The following is a 24,066-nucleotide window of genomic DNA, read 5'->3' as shown; positions in this document are numbered from 1 at the left end:
GAGGAAGTCAAACATTCCTTGAACGGGCTGTGCCATGGTCCCTGCATTCTCAGCCAGCAGCCCTGGGCGGGGCAGATGCCAAAAGGAGGGAGGAAAAAACTGGACAGAGGGAGCAGGAAGATGTGATAACAGCTGCTAAAAAGGAGAGAAGCTGGGATCGTGCTCAGGTACTTGTTTTCTGTTCTAACGCTGCTCAGAAGTGCATAACTTCACGAGGTGGGGGTTGCAAAGACTCTGCTGAATGCGGCCAGTGTTCAATAAATTGAAACATGGATTGGATAAAGGCTCCTTTTGTCTGTTTTGGAAAAACCATGCAACTCAGTAGAGCAATCTTGAGGGGAAGGTAGGATAGTCTTGTGGCTGAAGTACTAGCATGGGACTTGGGGGATCTGGGCTCTGTTCTGAGCCATGCCACCCTCTCTCTGTGTAGTAATGAGCAAGTCACTGGTTTTTCTGTGCCTCAGTCTCCCATCTGTAAAATGGGGATTATAATACTTCCTTTCTTATCTTTTGTTGTCTGTTTAGACCAGGGGTCGGCAACCTTTCAGAAGTGGTGTGCCGAGTCTTCATTTATTCACTCTAATTTAAAGTTTTCGTGTGTCAATAATAAGAATCCATACAATCCATGCTGAGCTGTGCCCCCTCTTGCCCCTGTCTGCACCCCTCACTGCCCCAGACTGGGGCCAGCTGTAGAGCCCCGGGCTGAGGCCAGGAGCAGAGCCCCCCGGACCAGTGGCCGGGACCCGGGGCTGGCAGCAGGCTGAGCGGGGCCAGCGTCTGGAACCCCGGCTGGCAGGGGGCCAGCGGCTGGTAACCCAGGCCAGCAGCAGAGCCCCCCGGACCAGTGGCCGTGACCCGGGGCCGGCAGCGGGCTGAGGGGGCCGGCGGCCGGAACCTGGGGCCAGCAGCAGGCTGAGGGGGCCGGGGCTGGCAGTGGGCTGAGCGGGGACGGCGGACAGAACTCCGGCTGGCAGCTGAGCCCTCGGGAGCAGTGCCCAGGACCCGAGCAGTGTGAGGGCCACTGAAAATCAGCTCGCTTGCCGCAGGTTGTCTACCCCGGTCTAGACTGTGAGCTCTTTGGGGCAGGAACTGTCTCTCACAGTTCGTGTCTGCTCGTGTGCACTGCCTGGCCCAATGGAGCACTGTCTCTCAGTCTGGGACTCCTGGTGCTACTGTAATACAAACAATAAATAAACCTCAAGAGGCAGTCCTCTGCTGAGGTCAAAATGAGCCCTGATATTGCATTGTTTCGGAACCATCGGGAGTCCTCTTTATGGCATCTGAGCTGTTGTTTTGCAGGATGAGGCGCTATCCACAATGAAAGGAACATTTCAGGTGCCATAACAATTTCAATGGTTTCTATGCCTGGCATTACCGTCCCTCCACTAAACTAGAATGGACAAAACTAAGAACTCCGGGCCAAATTCTGATGACTCCATTGGAGTTTCTCTAGATTTCCACTGGTGGAACGAACAGTTGAATTTTGGGCCACTGATTTTATTCTGATCAATAAATAAAGCTAAAGAGGCAGGTTTCTGTTGAGATCAAAATGAACCCCGATGCTCCATAGTTTCTGACAGATGTTTAATGGTAAGATGAAAAATAGCTGGAGATGAATGTATTCAAAGTTGGATTTTTCTCCTCAGTGCTCAAGTGCTAAAGCGAGCATGTGAGGTCAATGTCCGCAATTGGCATTTCTAAAGTGCATACTTGTATTTCTTTTTATAAAGTTAAAACTATTTATGACTTCAAAAGCTGGATGTTACATTGCTTGGGTCAAGCTTGTTGTTGAGAATGTTTCCTGTCTGGCAATATTTTTACCATGGGATTACAAATAAATTATTTTAAAGTGGTTGGAAAGAAATCAATTAGAGATGCATTGTAGTATTAACCACTTATTATAATTCATGGAGGAAATAGAACAGGCCACTGAGCTAAATAGCTATTAACCACACATATCACTGGCATGATTAAGGCCTCAGCCAAAAGCCATTCAAGTTAGTGGAAAGACTTCCATTTTGTCCCGTGGAGTTTGGATTAGGTCCTTAGTTGTTACTATTGTGTAGAATTGCAAGTATATGTACAAAACCACATGTGGCTCTGTCATCAATGTACAAAAGCAAGGTAACTCAAGGCTTGGTTTTGGCCACATTGGGCCTGAGTTGACAGCAAGGCATCCATGAGGTGATCTCAGTGTTGCCAGCTCCCATGGTTTTTATTGCAAGTCTTCCAATGTGTGGTGGTTTTCTTAAAGTCTCAATTCCTGGAGTCATGGGATTAGGTGAGAATCTCAGCTTTATTTTCTCCCTGAAGGAGTTTTCTGTTTCTTACGGTTGCAGAGAGGAGCTTAAAAACATGCTCACTAAAAGCTCAAAAACCAGAAGGGAAATAATCCTCCCCACCCCAATTTTTTAAAATCTTGTGATTTTTAAGACACTCTCATGATTTGTCAAACCCTTCATTGTTTTCTGAATGCCTGAGACTGGAAATCCTGAGATGAGACATAGGCCAAGATGTGGGATGGGCATTGTGCTTTTAAGGATTGTCCTTTTTTACACCTCCATTGTTCTAATAACTGATTTGAGAACTATTTATATGCGTAACGGCATCTGAGCATTTTGTTGTTTTTTCACCTGGGAAAGGTGAATGATTTCCATTTCCATGTCTCTGTCTGAGCAGAGCAGGGAGATATGCCTGTGTTAATATTTAAGGGGGAATAATGGTTCTGAGGAAGGGGATACCAATAAAGTCACACAGTGGAGTTCCGGAAGAGCATTGTTGCCCACACCAGCAGAAATGGCTTTGACCTCCACATTCAGTTCTATGTGGGAGGGTTCAGAGATAAACCCATCTCTGTTTGTCTCAAAGTACAAGAAACCCAAGATAACCCAGCTCAATAACTGGGATTCTGGCTGCTAACAAACTCTCTCAGCAAGCAGAGACAATGGTTTCAATTATCGATCCATAGTACTGACATGGTCCTTGTCACCACAGGATCCGAGCACCTCTCACTCTTCAACACACTAATCCTCCTAGTAGCTTGTGAGGTACGGCGCGGCTGTTATCCCCATTGCATGGGTGGGGGGCCGAGGCACAGAGAGGCTAGGTGAATTGCCCAAGCTCACACAGGGAATCTGTGGCAGAGCAGACACTTGAACCTGGGTCTCCCAAGTCCTAACCCTGAGGCCTTCCTTCCTCCCCATTCAGCCACTGCCTTTAGGAGGGCCAGGCCTTGACATGGGCAGGCCTCCATGTCCCCTCGCTTGGTTATAGACACTATTGAAGGAGAGTTGTATTCAGAGGGGCGGGCTCTAGAATACAGAAAGGGGTTCATTCACATACGTACAGAGCTCTTTCAGGCTACAGGGGTCCCTACTTCCTTATCTCTCTGTCAGAGGTTGGGGGTGTCCCAGGCTCTGAAGTTGTGAGGTCCTCAAACTTGGTGTAGGGGCTAAGGGTCACCCCAGTTTCAGTGAGATGCAGTAGAAAGGAAGGCTGGGCTTGGGGCTCAGGCACTGGAGTGGGGCTCATGAGAGCTGAGGTCTGGTCCCATCTTTGCCACAGACTCTGTGTGTGTCCTAGGGCGAGTCACCTAATCTGCATGTCTCAATTCCTCATCTCTGAGATGGGGATGCTGGTTCTGTCTTTCACCCACCCTTTGCCTGTCCTGTCTCTTTACGTTGTAAACTCACCAGGACAGGGACTGTCTCTCACTTTGTACAGCGCCTAGCAAAATCAGGCCCCGATCTTGATTGGGGACCAATCCCATTTGATGATGAACTGCAGGGTCTGGAATAAACGACGTGTGTGTGTGAGATTCCCAAGGAGGGAGCAGTGTGTCCAGGGACCGCCGTGAGATGGGCATTAGAAGGGCCACCACGTTCTTACTATCTGGAGATATTAAAAAGAGTGTGATTTTTAAACGAAGCCTCCAGCTTGATGTTTCAACACAGGGACCAGAGCTGGGCTGACGAGTATACTGACTGTGGAGGAATGGGAAGAGCTCCAGGGCTAACGCTGGGTTTGTTTGCCATTGAACGTCTAGGCTGCTCCCAGTAAAGGCAGAGATGTGCACCAGATGTTGGCAGATTCCAAGGCTCAGACAAGGAAGTACGACTTTCAGCAGGTAAGCAGTGAGCCCGGGTGCTTCTAACGCGCCCAGACAGGGGGCTAGATTCTGCTCTGCAGCCCCGCAAGCAGCCAGAGCTGGCCAGGGGCACTCACCCAGCCTAGGTGGCCCCTCAAGACCCACTGCTGGCATAATAGCTCTCGGGGTGGTTATGTCCCTTAAAAGCTAGGGAGCATTGGCCCCCCCCACCCCAGACAGGCAGAATGTCTCTGGCCCCCACCATGCAGGGCACCGCCTCCCAGCACTGACTAATGTGGTACCATAGTACCAAGAGGTCCCCACCATCATAGGAGCCAACTCTGTGGGTGCTCCAGAAAAATTTTAGTGCGTGGTCAGCACCCACCAGCCACAGCTGTTCCCCGCCTCTGCTCATCAGCTGTTGGGTGGCGCCTCCCAACAGCTGGTAGGGAGCAGCATCACTATCAAACAGCTGTCTGGCAGGTCAGGGAGGGCTTTGGGGGAGGGTGGAGAGCGGTGGGTGGGCGGGGGCCTCAGGGAGGGGGCGGAAAGAGGCAGAGCCAAGGTGGGGCCTTGGGGGAAGGAGCAGAGTGGGGGCCAGGCATTGGGGCAAGCGGGGGTTGAGCACCCCCGGGGAAAAGGTGCCCACCATGACTGAAACCCCGTGCACCATCCTGCAGCAGTGAGTTCCACTCACTGCTTCTACGCTGCATCAGAGTGCCTTTTATCCTCGAGCTGCCGGCCTCACGCTGCAGCTAGCAGCCCAGGTTTTGGGCTAGCAAAGGAGGGGCTGGCCCTTTTTCAGCACACCCTTGATCTCAGCAGAGTCCCCTCATATTCTCCTCTCCAGGCTAAATAACCCCACTTTGGGCAGTATTACAGGTTTGCCAGACGGTCGCTCTTGCCTGTCTCTGGCCGTTTCCGATCTCTGCTATGTCTCTCATGAGTCAAAGTAACCAGGCCTGGGACTCAGGACACTAGCAGGGGATGCACTATTGACCAACAGGTCATTGCAGCATATTCACGCTTCACGGATTTCCTGTGTGCAGCTGTGCCCAGGGCAGATACAGCCAAAGAGCTTTTCCAGGCTGGCTCCAAATTCTCTTTCCTCCACAAACAGCTCTGAACCTGGTGTAGGAGGGTCTTAAAGCAAAGTTGGCAATGGAAAAGGGGCTTGCTGTGTCACGGGGTGTGAGTGAAACAAGAATCAATAGGATATTGTAAGGTCTCAGTGAGCCCTGAAATGGGGCCTTGGAGGTCTTTGGCAGCTGCTCTGGTCTGTGTGGAGGAGTGGGCCGGTGCTGAGCCAGCCGAGGATAAAACAGCCTCCCAGAGCACTCCTTGGCACAGCTCAGGATCTGGCCTTTAGAGTCATTTAATGTCACTTCTTACCCCTCGAGCTCAACCTGCCCCGGGCTGACGATCTGCTTAGCCTGTGCCCACGAATGGACTCCAGAAGCCCTCATGCAGCGGGGCTCCCAGGTAGCAGGGAGGAGGAAGCATCGGTGTCTTGGGGAACCCCACGTATTTCACAGGAGTCCCTAAAGAAATGAATCCCCGAAGTCCAGAGACTGCTAAAGGCAGTCGGCAGAAACCAAGCCGGGCACCAGGCGTTACACACGTTGTCTCCTAACAGGGGAAGGAAAAAGCAAGGAGTAAGCCCGGAGGGATGAGAACAGCTGCAGAGAGGGCACTGCACACTGACACCAACCGGAAGGAGGCCCAGGAGTCAGGGCAGAAATCGGATAAGGATGATCCCGAGTGGCAGGAATCCTGTAAGAGATGCTGGCATTGTCCATTTTTCTATTCTCCACTTCCTTTAACTGGCCAGATTCCTCTGTGGAATCGGAGCTGGTAGCTTGGCTGATGTATGGGGCCTCTCTTGATTAACGCATCGTCACTAGATAGCTAGGCTGGCCACGTGTCACCTGGCTCTGTAGCATGAAGACTAGAGGTGGTTGGGAAATGGAGTTTTCGTCCCATGGGAAATATGAACGTTTTGAAATTAGTTTCCCTTCAGAATTGCAGCAGAAGGTCAAATTGTCAAAAAATTTCATGGAACGAAAAATTCTGAAAAGTTTCAGAGGGAAGGTGCTTGGGGGGAGGGATAGCTCAGTGGTTTGAGCATTGGCCTGGTAAACTCAGGGTTGTGAGTTCAATCCTTGAGGGGGCCATTTAGGGATCTGGGGCAAAAATTGGGGATTGGTCCTGTTTTGAGCAGGGGATGGGACTAGATGGCCTCCTGAGGTCCCTTCCAACCCTGATATTCTATGATCTATGATACTTTCAGCCCTGTGGTTTGGCTGGGGGGCTGTCTCTGTAGGGCAGGGCAGAGCTGCCCCTGCTGTCTAGGATTGCGGTTCCATATTGATTCCAGAAGTCTGCTAGTACTCTGGGGCAGGTGTCTCTGGCTATGCCTTGCGAGGGGGTGTTGCCCTATAGTTAGTGGTTGAGGGTCAGATGCTGCTGTGTCCCTGGGTGTCCAGGAGATGGTGATGGTGTATTACAAATATGTCTCACTTCAAGCTAGGATTTTTAAAAGCCAGGTCCTTAAAGTTAGGCCATACCAAGGCAACTAAATAACTGGCCTGATTGTCAAAGTACCGAGCATCTAGCAGCTGCCAACTGGGAACCACTGGGTGTGTTGTATTTGTGAAAAGCGGGTGCTACTTAGGTGACAAAATAGACACTGCATCCCCAGGCAGAGCCTGCCCTGGCCCTGGCCCAGCTCCTGTAGCATACCCATTTACATCAGTCCTATGCTGGGGCATTTTACGCCAGCCTTATGCCATCATACCCCAGCTTGGTGCTTTTCACCCTACATTCCACCACCTCCGGATTCATCGCTACGCAGCAGGGCACCGTTACCAAGGTCATCGGCGCCCTGGGAACTAGTCAGTTTCAAAAGTAGTTTGAGGGCCTACAACAGCCCCTAAATCCCCCACTGATTGTTGTGGTTTCATAATCACCTTTTCCTGCCCTTTGGTGGATTTTTATCCCCGTTTCTATATGAAAGATCTACACAAATGGCCGTGTGTGTGTGTGACTACATGGGCAGTGGTGTCCAAACTTTCCCCCCTTACCCGTAATGAAATCCCTCTGCCCCCTCCATTACTGCACAGCCAAGGTGTCCCCAGGAGAGGAGCTTGTGCTGGGGGCAGAACTGGGGATGGGGGAGGAGCTGGGGCTAGCGGTGGCCTCAGGGCACAATCTAGCCCATATGAAATAGGCAACTACTTAGCTTCAGTTTGCCTGGGGGTGTGGAAAGGGGCAGAAGGTTTCAAAGCCTCTGGGCAGGAGCTGACAGGCAAGCTGCCTTTCTGTTCCAGTGAGGAAATCCAAAGCTGCTGATGAGAGGAGACGCTCCATTGCAAAGCAGGCCAGGGAGGACTACAACAGGCTGTCGCTGCAAGGGATCCGCAAAGGGAAGGTAGCCGAAGTTTCCAAGACTTTTGGGAGCAAGGGGCACAGCTTGCCCTCCCGTCCTGCCCTTCCACCCAAGCCTAAAACCCTAAACTCTGGGGTAGCAAATGGGAGGCCCAACAGGTAAGAACTTCCCCCGGTGATTAAAGTGTCTGGGATCTTTCTGTTGTGGGATGGGGATGGTAGGGGTGTTCTAGGCCTTAGAGATTAAACCTTCATATGCTACCATGACACCTTTCATCAGACACCATCTGTCCACGCTGCATGCTCTTCCAAGGCAGGGTGCTATGGACAAGACAGATCTATTCCTTATTAGCAAAGATGATGATTAACCAGGACTTCATCTCTTTGAAGTATTTAATTAAGGGTACAAATCAATGTCAGCTGGTGTAAACCCATGGTTCCAGCAGCCCCTGTCTCAGGAAAGTGAAGGCTTTGGGTTCCCCTGGCAATATTCCCCCTGAAGTGACTCCAGTGTGTTCCCTCTGATTCCACACATTGGGCCAGACCCTCAGCTTGTGTGTGGTGGCCAAGCTCTGTAAAAGGCAACCCAGTGAACTGAAAGGATCGTTGACGTCAATGGAGCTTGGCCAAGGGGACATGTGCTGCAGCCAGGGTGCATGGTACATGCTTGCTGACATCACAAATTGGTACCAAAATGCTACAGGATTCTGGGACCCATAGCCACTGATACCCAGTTGTCTGGGTTCTTTTTTGGTTCTGAGATCCCGGGCACCCAGCCCTGCACTTCTTCTCACTGGAAATGGGCAGCCTCCCCCAGCGCTGGGGGCTGCTCTGCTGGGACCTCTGTGCTTGGCGTCTGCTCCCCCTATGTTCCATCTGGCGGGAAATACTTCACCCTGACCCTCTCCCTCCCTGTAAGCTCGCCTCTGGGGAGAGCTGGGTTAGCAGCTGCCGCCTCGGTTTTGGGGCTGCACAGAAGGGTGCATGGTGTCCTGACAGTGACAAGGCTCCCGGCCATTTATATCTACCGTCTCCCAGCTAACTTGTTACTGCTGGGTGCACCGCCCCAGGCCACAGCTGGAACCTACCTGGAAACTGCAGCTGGGGCAGAATGGCAGGTTGTTTACGGGTGCGTCTGACCCCAGGGGCTCCTGGATCTGCACTGACAGAATTGGTTTGAACCTTTAAAGCCTTACGTGGCCTGGAACCCTCTCCTCTGAGAGATCCCCCTCACAGCTGAGATCTGCCAGGGCCCCACAAGACAGGGACAGCTGGCAGGGGGCCCACCATGAGCCCCATAAGGGAACTTGTCCTCCCTTTAGTTTGAAATAGCCCCAATCACTGATCTGCCAGCCATGCTGCAAGGGCCCCATGCGCTCCAGGCTGTGAGAGTGCGCTGGCTCTGGGGGCAGATCTCCTATATTTTGCTGCTGGCTGCTGTGGGCATGTTGATTTAACAATTGAGAGTGAGGGATATATAGAACAAGCCAACAATTATCCATCGGCTTTCCTTCTCTGTGGAAAATGGCTTTGTGACAAAGTGGAAATCTTCACAATTTTTCTCTCCATTTTTGTCGATTTTTAGTTTGATTTTAAAAAAATGAAGTTTTCTGGGGTTTGGCAAAAATCTGGGGAATTTCAAAGAGAAATTCTGGCAAACTTGTGTGTTCAGCATAGTTTTCCCCAGGGGAGAGGGAATAAATCCTCTCGTAGCCAGCTCTAGTTGCAGGTCTGTGTCCCAGCTGTGTATTTAAGAATTGTCAATGAGCTCCAAGAGCCAGGCAGAAGTGCCCCTTTCAATGGATGTGAGTACCTCCAATAAATAACACAATGATTTCAAATGACCCTGGCGTAAGATCTGTATTAGGATAGCTTTAATCCATCTAACCAGAGAGCATCCATGCCTCAAGATTTAAGCAGCTGCTCTTTGGCAAAGCTAACTTAGGTCCTCAGGCCTAGGCTCTCAAAGGTATTTAGGTGCCTAACTGCCATTGGTTTTGATGGGAGTTAATTGCCTACATACCTTTGGGCATCTGGGCCTCAGACACTGCTGTGATGAGTTCAGAACTTGAATTCTGGGGTGTGACCTCACTGTACAAAGCACGAGTCTCTTGGAACCGCAGGAATCCGGGCGTGCAGAGGACCATCTCCACTTCCACCCAGGAGAGCATCATCAGGTGGTTTAAAGAAGAGCAGTTACCTCTTCGGGCGGGTTATGAGAAATCCACGGACAGGATAGCACCCTGGTTCCATGGTGAGTGCTGCAGCTTCCCAGCCCCTCTCCTGCGCTAGGACAGTGGTCCGTGGAAAGCCACCCCAGGCCAGGTCCATTCCCAGTCTGAGAAACGTCTCCAGACACCGTGTGCCCCAACAGCACAACGGTAACCCACGCTGAGCACAGACAAACGGCAGCTCACACATTATACTGAGTGTCCCCTTGCCAAATCTTCGCTGCCAGACTCTGCTGCTATATATCATGGACAGCACCTTTCCCTTCACCCTGTGAGCAGCCTCCCACTAGTGGAAAATCTTCAGCCAGATCCTCAACTTCACTTGAAGTCCGTGGAGCAACTACATGTTTAAAGCCAGGTGCTAAGTGTCTTGCTGGATCAGGCCTAAAAGATCATTTATCATATGGTGTGGACACTTGGACTGCAAGCTCTTTGGGGTAGGGACTGCCGGCTAGTTCTGTGTTTGTGAAGCACCTAGCGCACTGGTGTGCTGGTCCATGACTAGGGCACTTAGGCCCTACCACAATACAAATAATAGACACCAAGGAAAGACAGTGTCAAGGCGCAAGAGGCATGCTGGGTAGAGCGATGACCCAGAATGGGTAGGAACAAATTTGGTCAACCTCTTCCAATCCATTAAAGAAAGTGACTGCAAAGTGCTTTGCTGATAGTCCCTCTCAGCAGGGAGATCTAGCTGGGGAGGCAGCGTCATACAGTGCAGAGGGGGCAGGCCTGGCACTTGGGAGCCCTGCATTCTACTCCTGGCTCTGCCAGAGACCTGCTGGGGGAGCCCTGGCCAAGTCATTTCCCCTCTCTGCCCCTCTAATCGGGTAGACGGGGCTGGTCAGCTGTGGCAGGCAATCCACGTGGGAGAAGGAAAATGTTTTCAAAGCAAGAACGTCAGGCCTGGCCAGCTGTTTTGCAAATGTTGTGCCAATCACACAGGCTCCCTGTGTCTGCTCTGCCACCCCCTGCTAATGGGACAAAGCCAACCAAGGAGAGTTAGCCTATCAGAAAAGGAGGGGCGTATTTCCCACCCCACCAGGAGGGCATTCCCAGTTGATCCACTCTTCTGGATGGAAACTTGTGCCCAAACGGCAAATGTAATTCACAGCTTGATGCTTCTGGCTGCTTATTGGACTGGCTTAAAAGACCTTCCACGTTCTGTACACGAAGCGTTGCTTTCTAAGCTAAGCCTCAGCAGGGCACTTGGCAGGGAGCAGTGCCATCAGGGATAGGGCACTAGCGTGGGACTCAGCAGACCTGGGTTCTGTTCCTCTGCCACTGACTTGGGGAAGTGACGTCTCCACTCTTTGCCTCCGTCTCCCACCAGGAAAATGGGGTTAGAGATCTCAACCATTCTCCGTCACCTGCTTTGAGATCTGCAGCTGAAAAGAACCCAGAGTTGTATTGACTATACCACTAAGGGAACAAGTAAGGCCCTAGCACGTGTCCTGGCTTAAGGAGGTTGGTGGGGGTGGCCATGGAGGAGTTGATCCAACGATTCTAGACCAAGCAAAAGCAACAAACCTTAAAAATGTCAAAATCATTGGGTCCCTTTACGGAGCACTTCAGTGAGGAGTGTTTGCTTGGTAGAGCACATCTGCAATCATGTAATATTAATGTATGTTGCATCTAAGGGTACGTTTCCACTGCAGTCAGGCAGGCAGGCCGGCCGACCTGCACGAGCTCTAATCTAGCTAGTGTGGCTAAAAAGTAGTCATGCAGGAACCCTGGCTACCTACCCTTGGCCTGTACTGCTGTGACATCTTTGCTGTTCTGAGTCATGCTAACTGGATTAAAACTAGTGCCCTGCCCCAGCGGCAATCACACCTCTCATTGCAGCATAGACCTCTCCTGAGTCACTAAATCCCACACGTTGTGCACTCACCCCATGTGGGCGTGAGCAGAGTTGTTCTCTCGGCTGATGTGACAGCCAGTGCCAACGGGAACAACTCACGTGCGACGAAAGACTCTGAAGGTGCACCAAGAATGTTATACACATGAGTTCTGTGCAAAACAGAATGGGCGTGAGCATCCCCTACCAGCGTGCTCAGTCTCTCTACTTGTGAGTGCGTTTCCTCGAGAGGAGTAAGCGGTGAAAACAAACTATAGACCCTAGGTAAGTGGAATTACAGAAGCCCTCGCTGTCCTTCTGTATGTGGAGACTTTACCAGCAGCCTACTCTAGCTAGCTAAGGTATTTATCTGCCTGCCTTCTTATCCCCCTTACCCGACCGTGCTGTGCAGCTCCTGCTAGCCCGGCCACAATCTGGCCTACAGCAAAGTGGTGAGGTTGTGAAGTCCCGCTGAGACGTACAGCATGATGTCAATGCTACAGATTAGTGTAGACTGAGGGTTAAAACCGAATCCTCCTTAGCATTGTTACATTCAGCCCTCCACTCCCCCCAAACTGCTTCTCTCCCCTGAGCTCTTTGGTTTGGTTTTGGCAGGTATCGTAACCCTACGGCAAGCAGAGGAGCTGCTGAGCAAATCGGTGCTCGGGAGCTTTCTGGTCCGGATCAGTGAAAAAATCAAAGGCTACGCACTCTCCTATCTGTCCCCGGAGGGCTGTAAGCACTTTCTAATAGACGCCTCCAGCAACTCCTACAGCTTCCTGGGGGTGGACAAGTTGCAGCATTCAACGCTGGCCGACCTTGTCAACTACCACAAGGTGAGCCCCTCTCCCTGCTTGTAGTAACAATTCATCTTTGTAACTGGCCTACAGCTCTTCGGGGCAGAGGCTGTCTCTTTATGTCCGTACAGCACCGAGCACAGGCTACCATAATGCAAATGAAAGCCACCAGCAGGCAGAGGCAAGTTTATCAACAAACCAAACCAGCTTTTCTGGTAAACTTGTTACATGATTTGGGACTGTCCCTACATTTTTCCCTTCCATGAACCAACTGTGTGCCAGGAACTGTAGGGTTACAGGGCAATAAATCACCTTTCCATTCGATAAAAGCAAGGCATCACGGGCAGCAAAGGTAGTGCCGAGCAGAGTGGAGTGAAGCAGGCTGGGCCTCTCTTTGATATAGTTTCCCATTGCTTCGGATTCAGGAGTCCGTATTTCTCATGTGCCAAGCTCCAACAGTGGGTATCAGTTAGTGGAGCTAATGAAGGTCATTTGTGGTCAGCAGAGGGCCAGTTGGAAGGAGTGTGTGTTTGGGGTGGGGGTTGCCCTGGTGCAGCACCCAGGTCATGCATCACATCAACCCTAGCGTGAAGGCATAGGTGGCACTTATTGGGCAGCTGGCCTTGTGCTGCCCCTCTGCACAGGACTGAATTTCACCATCTGAGAGCTTCCTAAACATTCAGCCGCTCTGAGAAGGTGTTTCCGGGGACACTACAGGCTGGGTTTTGGCTTGTGATAGACAAGATAGCCAACTTGTAAAGCAAGAATGGAAGCAGATCTTGTTTCCATGGGACTCCCACGTTGCCGGTGTCACTTGGTGAGGGTACAGCTCCTACTGACAGGAGGTGCCAACTCACTGAATGTATTTAAACTGGTTTTCAAGCCCATTTCAGTGAGAAATAATGAGTTGGCGTTCGGGGAAGCTCACCCCTGGGCAGAGGGCTGGCACAAAACCAACGTGCTTCTTCCACCTCCGTTCTCAGAACAGGGCACTTAAATGCTGCTTAGGCCACTACCTGGGGTGAATATCACCCCACGTTAGATGAGAGACACCTGAATGCCCTTAAGTGCTAACCGGCTGTCGGGAGGCTGCTGCCAAGGAGGAGGCAGAGCGAAGTGTTAAAGCTCCTCTCAGTCTGAGGGTGCTGGATTTCGTCATTTAAATTGTGATGTGAGGCCCGGCCGAGACAGTACAGGGCCAGATCCGAAGCCCACAGAAATCTACAGGAGCCTTTCCGTTGACTCTGGCAGGCTTTGAACTGAGCCCTAACAATATAAATGAAAGATGATTGGGCTAAGTCCCAATTGGGCTGGCTCAAAGTCCATGGAAAGACGTCTCTTGACCCCTACAGGCTGTCAATCAGCCCCTAAGTGCATCTGTGTTCATTTCAGACGGTGGAGTTTAACGACTGTCCTTTGGCCAACAGGAGGAGCCCATCACTTCTTTGGGGAAGGAGCTGCTACTTTACCCATGTGGCCAGCAGGGCCCGGAACCTGACTACCTTGATCTCTTTGAGTGAAAGTCTCCGTTCCCACCTTGTGACACACACCCATGCCTTCCCCGAATGAACAGATGAACTGTTATCCGAGAGACGGACCCCCAAATGACCAGCCAGCACCGATGAAGTGAAATACTCCGCACAAGTGTCTGTATTTGAAAATGTTTAGCAGCAAAGCAGGGAAAGGGCAATTACTGCTGGGAGCTGCTCTCTGTTAGCAGCATCAGGCCGCAGCATTCAGCAGCCTAGCAAGCCATGAAGGAGCGCTGGCGGCTTCAACCTTACTGGAGTAGGGTTAGCTCAGGAAGAGAAGGAAGATACTGCCATGTGTTAGTGACAGTTGGCGTAAATGGGCTCTCTCTGATTAAGCTGCATTTTGCCCTCAGCTATTGCAGCATAAATTGCCATTAACTGTAATGTTGTGGGATGTTTGCCAGATGTGCAGTGAAATTGGTATTTTAAACTCCAAAAGGGGTCACCTCTGTTCAAAGAGGGTGGAGCCACATCAAGGAGGGGACTTGGCCCCCTAGGGGTAAGTTGCATAATTGCAGCTCAGTCCTGCAAGGGGCTGAGTCCTCTGGAGTCAGTGGGAGTAGCGGTCGCTCAATGTGCTGCAGGATGGGGTCCATCATAAAATCCACCCCATGCAGAGGGGCCAGCACAAGACCTCTGCAGTGCCTGAGCCCACATAAGCCCTGAAGGTAGGGCCCCAGTGGGGCTTACTCAGTGCTGCTAAGCTTTGTGCTGGCCCCTCTTCACAGGGGGAAGAATGATGCCCTTTGGAGATGGGAGGGAAACAGCAAGTTTCTTAAATAAAGAAACCAAGTTGGAATCTGGCTGAGAAGTTTTAATTCTTGCACACAGAGCCTGGGCTATTTTACATTCAACCTCCTGGGGAGCCTTTTACTGTTAGTATTACTCAAGTCTAATGTTGACATGAAGAATGAGACATGCCTGCCAATAAAGTACCCTGGCTCCTTTCTGTAATGTAACTGTTTATCGAAGTCCTGTCAACACATCTCATGCATATCACACTAAGGCACATTTCTGAGATAACTGCTCATGCTGAATGTAGCTGGGCCTTCTACTTTTCTTTGACATAACAGCTGAGCTTGTATTTGTCCTAGAAAGCTGCAGTATGAAATATCAAGGCACAGACTCAAAGAGATGCTAAAACGTGTCTTATCAGTACCAGGGTTGTTGGTGCATATTATGAAAATCAGATGAAGTATCTCCCTTCCCTCCACTAAAGATGACAACTTGCAAGCTCTGTGATCTTCAAAATTGTGAACAAAAATCAGTCCAGTTTGAGTGTAAATTACCTGTTCATTTCTCCTCTTCCATGTGGCTTGGGGTTGTTCTGCAAAAACTTAAGAAAACCATCAACACAAAGTCCTTCAGGTCATTTTGAAAAGGGTATCTGACACCTTTCTTCTGTTCTGTGTCCTATGGAATGTGGTGGATTCTCCATCCCTTGAAGCCTTCAAATCAAGAGAAGGTGTCGTTCTAAAAATAATACACTTTAGCCCAGCAACAAGAGATGACCTTGCAGCAGGAAGGACTGGGTGAAGTTTTTATGCCCTGTGCTAAGCAGGAGGGCAAATTAGATGATCACCATGGACACTTCTGGTCTTAAAATGTATATGCTGCTTAACCACTTGCCACACGGTAGAGGCAACCTCTGTCACAACACGCTGAGGATTATGTTTCTTTTTTTACATAGGAGAATGGTCATAGCAGTAGGTCAAGTGTTTAAGAGATTGTTGATCTTTGCCAATCCGCAGCAGTTATTGAAGCATTCCAGGCTCTAAAAGCTTGCCCTCTGAATCATAAACACTCTTACAGCTTAGGAAGAGCCCACAGTTCATGCTCATCAAGTGAAAAATGACATGCCTTATCTTGTGTTGTGAGCAGAGAGCCACTCTGAAACCTGCCAACATGCACAGACAAAAACAGCACTTTTGGGAAGCTTAAGAAGAAAGAAGTCACACACAGACACTGACTTAGCCACCTGCTTTTGCCAACCTGCCGCTTTCTTCAGTGCAGGAATTTGAGCCAAATCAAGCAAAACACCTTGATGTTTTTGAGTCCATGGGATTTGAAACAATGTTCTGGCACAGACTGAATATCGAGCTGACTCTGGAGCTGTTCAAAAATTGCAGAACAAGGATGTGTTCCAGTTCTGGAGAAGCAGGATGGCCAGATTCCCAGCTCTGTCCGTCGTTATCCTGTGATGCTCAGCAGTACCAGTCAACAGCTCTGCCTCCTAGCTGGGCCCTCAGGATGAGCGTGGCAGCTGCTCCAGCTTTTTGAAATGCTGTTTCCCCTGGAAGAGTCGTCCCCTCTGCAGAGCCCAAGGATAGTAGCAATGCAACTATGCAGGGAGGCCAGGCACCTCCTGCCCTATTAGTGGACCATGCAGCCCACAGTTTGGGGGGTGGGGTGTGTGTGTGTGAGAGAGAGAGAATTCTTGCTTTGGCTATTTGTGTTCTCTCAGTAGTGCACACAGGTGAAAGGATCAGTGATTCACCTCCTTAGGATCAAGAGCAGGCATTCCCAGGAGGAGGAAGGGCAGAGCTAGCATTGTACAGTTACTGTGGCTACTTTCTGTATTGTGTCGAGCTAGAACTGGCCTCTCAGAAGAAGCTACATGTCCTATGCTGGAGGAGTGTAATTAACAAGGATTCTGTTCTCTCTTCCCCACTCCACTCCTGTCCTTGCTTTGTCTAACTTCTACAGAGGTGCAAACTGCAATTAATCACAATGTCCAGAGAACAGCATAGTCCCTACGTGCTGGCTGCCTTCCTCACCTCCTCATTAATGCAGTGCCATTACTCTCCAAAGCTGCGTCTGCATTCAGGGGCCACCGCAGTGAGCACCAGAGTGATTGAAACAGCCTTGCTGCAGCCAAAGTGCAGCAGGATTACAGGAGCGTCAGTTAAAGCTTGGCCTGCAGTGGTGTGAAAGGGGCTGGATGAAGATACTACTCCAGGGGCAGGGATGGATTAAGACTTAAAGGTGCTCAGATCCATCCCACACACAGGGCACAAGCGGGGTAGGATGGTCAGGCAAATCACATTTTGGGGGGAGGGAGCTTCAGACACACTCTCTCAGATACTGCACCTAGTCTCACGCCAGTTTACGGGGGGTGTGGAGACATCTGCGGTGTATAAAGGGTGTGAATTAAATAAGCCTATTGCTTTCTCCCCTACTGGTGCACAGATTTATCAATCATATCTTCATAGATTTGAAAACAGGACATCTTACATAGCTGGTGCTGCAGAGTTAGCCTGCTTAGACAAACATTTTTGGTAGATCCTACAAAAGTCTCTGAAATTCTTCCTCTAAGCATTCAGTGCTACCCCTTTGTAAAAGAGCTATTTAGAAGCCAAAGCCTTCCATTTGATATTTCTCCAGCACGTGTTTAAAGGCAGGGGAGGTTCTAGGGCTAAGCTATTTGAATGGTGTCCCTTTAATTCAATAGGCCTACACGATAATCAAGTTGTCTCACAAAACCTATTACTCATTTCTACCACATTTTAAAAAAACTGAGCATACTTTCTAGAATTAAAAGTGTCAAGTAAAAAACGGTACTTACAATAGGGTGTTCTCAGTGTGTCCCCCTTGCAAAAGAATACTTTCAGAGAGGTAGTATGCCTTCTGCACAATGTCCATATAAACCCTATTTTATTCATTGTTACGGTACTGTCTTACATTCTGGCTTTCCACCTGGTAAACGCACAAATAATGACAATACAATTTTGTATCCCAAATGGCTTGAAAGAATCTGAAGCTACTGAACAATGAGATCAAGATAGGAAAACAGTAGGAAAGCAAACAGCTAGCCCATGCATCTGTTGTTAGTTAATAAAATCTAAAATGATGAAAGAAACAGTCAACCTTAAAAGAAAATATTTTATGATAGCATTAAGACATGTTTTGAACAGTGCTGGATGCAACTATCAAACAAAACTCTTAAAATTAAAAAGCAGCTCAATTTCCGGGAAGCACTTCGGAACGCTGTCAGTGTATCAAGTCTTAGAGGCTCCAATTAATCCTTCATAGAAATGTATTTCCTATATCACTTACAAAAAACTCCACTATGCATTGGGTAAAATGCTAGATTTGGTTTATACTGAATACTTTGGTATAAACAAGTCCTAAAGAGGTCCTTCATTCATTTTGGTGTCTATTAGGTCCATCAATGGCTATTAGCCAGAATGGGCAGGGATTCTGGTCCTAGCCTCTGTTTGACAGAAGCTGGGCGTGAGCGACAGGGGATGGATCACTTGATAAGTACCTGTTCTGTTCATTCCTTGTGGGGTATCTAGCACTGGCCACTGTCGGAAGACAGGCTATGGGCCCAGATGGGCCTTTGGTCTGACCTAGTATGGCTGTTCTTATGTACAATATTCATTATTTAGAGTCTCTCATTAAATCAGATTGCAAATTATGCTCCCTTTTCTACTGGAATAGAACAGTTTCTCCTTCACTTCAGCTAAGTGAATTCTCTTCACCATGTCTCCAATAGAAAGAAGGTATGCATTTCCACCTGCTAACCAGTTTCAGGATAGAGACTTGACTGGCAAGAGAAATGGATATATTTATGGATCTATGATCTAAACGGCAAACCATTTTCAAAATGTAGAGGAAGGTTGTGCTATTTCTCAGTAAGGCCTGAAGTAGGAAACTTACATCTGCACAAAGTAACTCACAAGCAAACAAATGCTCACTTTAAAACAAACCCAGATACTTAAAAGTTCTCTAGAACAGAACACACGGTAACAAACTAGTCCGAAGAAAGCTCCAAGCTATGGCTTTTCATTTTTGGTTTAATGTACAGAGTGGAGTATGACACCATGCTCCAGCATTTTGGAATTTTACTTAGATCTTTAGCTTTCTAGATTCTAGAAAGCCTTTTCTTAGACGCTTATCTCTGAAACTAAATGCAAATGTGTCTCTAACTATTGAAGACTGGCCCAAATTTTCAGATGTGACTACTGATTTTGGATGTTACTTGAGCCACCTTTAAAGAGTGTTTTTTGAAGGGCAGGTGCTCTGTGCTTTTTGAAAATCAGGCCCCTTTTAGGTGCGTCAGGGTGGACACCTAAAATCATTCCTCACTTTTGAATACATAGGCCACGCAAGGCCAAGTCCTGCCAACACTTAGATGTATGAGCAACCCCACTAGAGTATATTAAAGACGGACATAAGTCTTTGCAGGATCAGGGCAGCAGTCATCACATCTGGATATTTCAATGAAACGCAACACACCCTTTGTTAGGGCGCACAAGTATCAAACACAAGGTACTGGTTTCTACCACCTTTCTTCTTGCTCCGCCTTTGTCTCCAATTCCATGGCAGGAGCCAGTGTGGGAAAGCAGGCTAAATGGCATATTCAAAAGCTCTGCTAAGGAAGGAAAGAAAAGGGAGTGCAAGCGTTTTCTTTTGTCTTCCTTTTCCTGCCAGCTCCAGCTTTTCTGCTCCAGATGTTGCACGCTCCTTTTCTCTTTAAGCAGCTACAGTCTGAAAATACAACCAACTAGTTTTGGGGTTTGGCTTCATGTCTTTTTGCTGCTGGTTTTCTGTTTGCGGAGGTGAGCCTCAATCTCATGCCTGAAGACTAGCATCCCCAGCTGGCCATGAGAAGCCTCATTCATGGCTTTGGATTGCATGCACATCTTGTACTGCTCCGGGGTCAGCTCATCCGGGCAGCGCTTTTCATGCCAGAGATGGAAGAGGCCCCGGACAGGCGTCCTGACCACGATAAGGTTGCTGTGAAGGTATTTGCGGTAGAGATGCACGTCTTCTCCTCCCCAGCCTTTAATGTCCAGATCAAAGCCACCTAGTGCAAAGAAAATTAGACATAATTAATGCTAGAAATATATGGTCTCTACATGGAAACCGCAACCAGGAAAATCATCCCTCCTAGTAAGCCTAGAACTACATTAAAACCTCCAACACCAGTCTTACAAATGAGCAGTTACATGAACCATTTTCCTGACCAGAAGAAAAAAGATCCCATAATGAAAGTGTGGTCAGTGAAGAACAAGTTGCCAGCCCTTCACATTCTGAAGCCTCCAGTACATTTGGAATTCGCTTGGCAGTGGTTTGAAGAACAAAAAGAAAGCAATGCCATGCACCCCACAGCAATTTGTGCTCTGTGCCTACTGTTATTTTGAGATGTTCAATTTTACGAACTTTCTGATTTTTATGAATGCCTCAGTCCCCAATTAGTTTGTAAAACGGGGGTTCTGTTGTCCTATGACACCCCAGCTCTTTGTGGCCGTCAGCTGTGGCGCGCTTTACATTTAGACCAATTTCAGCAAAAAGCGTGAAATGCCAAACAATCCTACATTTTTAGATGTCTGTTTCCCTCGACCTGCCACCACAGACCAAACTGCTTTGTGTTTGCATCGAGCAGCACTTACATTCATGCTCTGTTTCCTAAACGAGAGCTCAGCTGAAGGTTGCAGTTGCATTTCCTTTATAAGCCTGGACCTCTGCAATGCCAGGGCAAAGCAGAGCAGAGTCAGAAAGCAAGTCAGCCACTGGAAGCCGAGGGGGGAAAAAAATTCCTGCCTGTGATTTGCATTTCTCATTTTCAAAAGCTTCTGCTGGAGTCAAGGGCAGAACGTCCTCCATGCGGGGCTGGTGAATGAGCTCCTGCACCTGGGCTGCACTAGGCAAGGTGTGCGGACCTTCAGGATACCCTGCAAAGTGCATCTGTTTGTGTGGGCTGGTGTGGAGGAGGGGGACAGAGCTGTGCCGGGGGGAGAGGAGTGATGTAGTTCTGCTAGCTGTCAGGTGGCGGGCAGGAAACCACTTCTTAGCGTGCTGGTATGTTAGAGCTTTGGCCAGGTACCTCTCCTTCCTATCTGTACGGAAACTCAAAGCACAATACTAAACAGCCTGGGACTGGAGGGAGCCCTTTGACTCTAATGTTATTGGTTCTCTCCCCCCCCGCGTGCATTGTTTTTAGATGCCTCCTCGCAGCTGCTAAAGCAGCCAGCAGGTTGGAAATGCCTGAAATGACTCCAGATCTCCCAGTTCTGCCTCCGCTCCTGCTCCGGGGTGGCGGCTCTGACCTTGCTGACTGGGTTGCAGACAGTCGTTCTGGAAGGGCTGCGTCTGGGGCAGGCAGAGGGCTCCCCCTTTCCATCATGCTCTGACAGCCAGCCCCCCCCAGGCAGTTCTGCTCCCTCCTGGCAGCTTGCAGAGGAGCTCTTGGTACCAGAAGGGAATGTCTGGAGCAACCAGAGCTTGGGGATCTCCAGATACTTGAGTTTCTGGTGGCTCCTGATACTCTAAGGCCATAAACTACTCCAGAGGAGCCCTAGCCAAGCAGCAGACTCCCAGCAGCCTTGGGGTGGGACAGAAAGTGTTGACTGCATCTCAAGAGCTTGAGGCAGGTGTGGCCAAGGCTTACTGTCCTGTGCAACACTGACATGGCCAACAGGGGCTCTCTGGACTCCCCTAACATCTCTGAGCCTGTCCCTGCTGGCTGCAGGATCCGGGTATATAGGTGAGCACATGGACTCTGGTTTATGAACTGGGATGAGAGGCTAGGAGAGGTGGAAGGACTGGGAGAGCCCTGGACTCTGAAATAGGCCCTGCACAGTCATAGTTGGGTAGCCATCAGGGCAGCGTACGCAGCTCCTCTCTCACCACTGGCACTGGTCGCAGGGTGGCAGTTGGGTGGTGTCTAGAAGGAAAGATCTGGGCTACTGGCTGGAGGTGTTGCTGCTGAGTTTGTGCCTTTTGGGATGAAACTAATGGGAGTTTTGCTGTTGCACTCAGCGGTGCAGGATTTGTCCAGGATTTGTCAATGGTGCAGCTGGTGGTTGGCAGGGTGAAGATAATGGTCTGACAGGCTGCATGGTACCTGCTGTGAATGCCTCCAGGGAGCAGTGGGCCCATGGACCAGTCACAGCTATGCCTTACCCTTCCTGCCATCTGCAGCTGAATTCCCATCTGATGAAGAGGAGACTCCTGTGCACGAGGGCCAGGAACACTCACTGGGTCCCACTATTCACTATGCTCTCTAGGATCCACACATCCCTCTCCCTTCCACCCCAGTTAACCAAGCACTGGATGCTCACTCTGACTGCAAACAGTGCGGAAAGAAGCGAGCTCAGGCACTGTTTCTTCATCATCTCTCTTTGAAGATGTCAAGGAGGGAAGTTCTGTAATACCTAGTGAGATTTCTCCATCAACTAAGCTGTCCTCAGCTCTTCCAAATGCAAGGGCCCAAGGGACATTTTAAATAGAAAATTTTAAAAGGACTATATTGGAAACAGCTGTTTCATCATAATACATTTCTGATACCCAGGCTGAATTAGCCCTGAACGGTGTAAATGAACTGGATTCTCAGCTGTGCCCCATCGCACAATTAACAGTTGGCTCGGGAGCCCAAAGGATCCTGAATAGTTTAGAGTAGCTTTGGGGCTGCTCTAAAGTGTGCCAGCTGGCTACAGCCCCCAGGGTCCCGTATGGCAGCTAGGAATAGCCACAGTACAGTAGTGGTAGGCCACACTCCCTTCACAGGGGAATGGCACAAAGGGGCTGCACTGGGGAAGAGAATCTGAGCCAGCATCTCTAACGCAGGTTTATTTAAGTGCACGTTCTTACCTATGTTGATAAAATCAGACCGGTACTGACATGTCATTCCAAAGCCAAAGTCTCTCCAGAATCCAGTTTCCTTTTTTATAACCTTGGGGGTGGGGGGAAAAGGAACATTTATATCAGAGCAGTAGAATTTGTAACCTGAGCAAAAGAGGGACACCCCTACAGGGTGGCTAGGAATGGGGACAGCCACCCCACTTTGTTCTATCCCATACTGCATTATACCCTGTCAGTGGAGAAGGGCCTGACCCAGCTCTAACTGACTTCAGTAGTGGCAGACTTAAGCCGAATGTTTCTGCTAAAATTAACTGCAGGCTGTCTGCAGACTCAGGAAAACATTGCATCATGAGTCACCTTCTGAAGATTATTTTCATAAGAAGGAAGGTTGTTATTCTCAATGACAGCTTAGTTTCCACCGGCTCTGAATCTGTCTTGGGGATGTATTAAGACATCAGGAAGTGAGCCAGTCTCATGCATTGATTACAGTTTACAAGAGTGCTGCACTAGCAGAATGACTTCAGGGGTCTTCTAAAATAATTCAGTACTAATGTGACACTGTTTACAGATGCAATTTGGCTGGTGGAACAAAATGACTTAAAACCACCTACAAATTGACATAAACAATTAGGAAAGCCTGTGAGATTGAAATATTATTTGAAATACAGCAGTGACCAGAGGAGCTAACCAAGTTCAGGGTGTTATGGTGCTAGGCACTGTACCGACACGTAGTAATACACAGCCCCCAAGGAGCAAACCATCTACATTGATAAGACAAACAACGGAGGTGCCATTGTCCTGATTTTACAGATGACAAACTGAGGCACAGCAAGATGAAGACCAAGATCTCCAAAAATAGGGATCTAAAGTTATGGTGTCTAAGGGTATGTCTACACTATGAAATTAAGTCATTATAGAAGTATATTTTTAGAAATCGATTTTATACAGTTGATTGCGTATGTCCACACTAAGCAGAGTGTGTCCTCACTACAGTGGCTAGCATCGACTTACGGAGCAGTGCACTGTGGGTAGCTATCCCACAGTTCCCCCAGTCTCCGCCGCCCATTGGAATTCTGGGTTAAGCTCCCAATGCCTGATGGGGCAAAAACATTGCAACGGGTGGTTTTGGGTACGTTGTCAGTCGCCCCTCCCTTTGTGAAAGCAACGGCAGACAATCATTTCGCGCCTTTTTTCCATGCGGATGCCATATTGCTTTCAGCAGACAGTGCAGTAGGACTGCAAACCATAGTCATCCACCGCTTCTGCTGCAACTCTGCTCTGCTGCTATTGTCTCAATAGCGAATTTCTCCATGTTGTCTGTCATGGGCTCCTGGGTATGTGTGTTCTTCCTTGGGAAATGTGCGTGGTGCTAACCGTCGTCATCCACCGCTTCTGCTGCAACTCTGCTCTGCTGCTCTCATGAATCTACCTCGCAGGTCCTCTCGTCATTCTCTATAAATATCTATTCTCGTGGCATCCATCATCAGCCACCGCTGCAACTCTTCTCTCCTGCAGACGCCATACCACGGCAAGCATGGAGCCCGCTCAGATCACCGCGGCAGTTATGAGCATTGTAAACACCTCGTGTATTATCATGCGGTATGTG

The 24,066-nt window shown here is 49.2% G+C and overlaps 2 protein-coding genes across 3 annotated transcripts in view; one reads left to right on the top strand and one right to left on the bottom strand.

The window, feature by feature from the left end:
* The window catches only part of SH2D4A (SH2 domain containing 4A), a 28,246-nt gene extending 14,105 nt beyond the window's left edge, over positions 1 to 14,141 (top strand). For both annotated transcript variants that reach the window (XM_077814853.1, XM_077814852.1), the window contains 7 exons: positions 2 to 167; positions 4,046 to 4,126; positions 5,724 to 5,862; positions 7,417 to 7,633; positions 9,598 to 9,728; positions 12,158 to 12,378; positions 13,767 to 14,141. In XM_077814853.1, coding sequence (XP_077670979.1) covers positions 2 to 167; positions 4,046 to 4,126; positions 5,724 to 5,862; positions 7,417 to 7,633; positions 9,598 to 9,728; positions 12,158 to 12,378; positions 13,767 to 13,859 — 1,048 coding nt within the window. In that variant the 3' untranslated portion in view covers positions 13,860 to 14,141. The remainder of the gene's footprint in view (position 1; positions 168 to 4,045; positions 4,127 to 5,723; positions 5,863 to 7,416; positions 7,634 to 9,597; positions 9,729 to 12,157; positions 12,379 to 13,766) is intronic.
* A 5,258-nt stretch (positions 14,142 to 19,399) lies between these two features.
* CSGALNACT1 (chondroitin sulfate N-acetylgalactosaminyltransferase 1) overlaps positions 19,400 to 24,066 on the bottom strand; it is a 31,141-nt gene continuing 26,474 nt past the window's right edge. Inside the window, exons 6-7 of the mRNA XM_077814329.1 lie at positions 22,470 to 22,551; positions 19,400 to 19,683 (exon numbers count right to left, since the gene is read on the bottom strand). Of these exons, the coding sequence (XP_077670455.1) occupies positions 19,400 to 19,683; positions 22,470 to 22,551 (366 nt within the window). The remainder of the gene's footprint in view (positions 19,684 to 22,469; positions 22,552 to 24,066) is intronic.

Source organism: Eretmochelys imbricata, chromosome 4 (assembly GCF_965152235.1).
Source record: "Eretmochelys imbricata isolate rEreImb1 chromosome 4, rEreImb1.hap1, whole genome shotgun sequence".
NCBI lineage: Eukaryota > Metazoa > Chordata > Testudines > Cheloniidae > Eretmochelys > Eretmochelys imbricata.
Note: the sequence above shows the minus strand (reverse complement) of the source record. Positions and strands in the feature narration are given on the sequence as shown.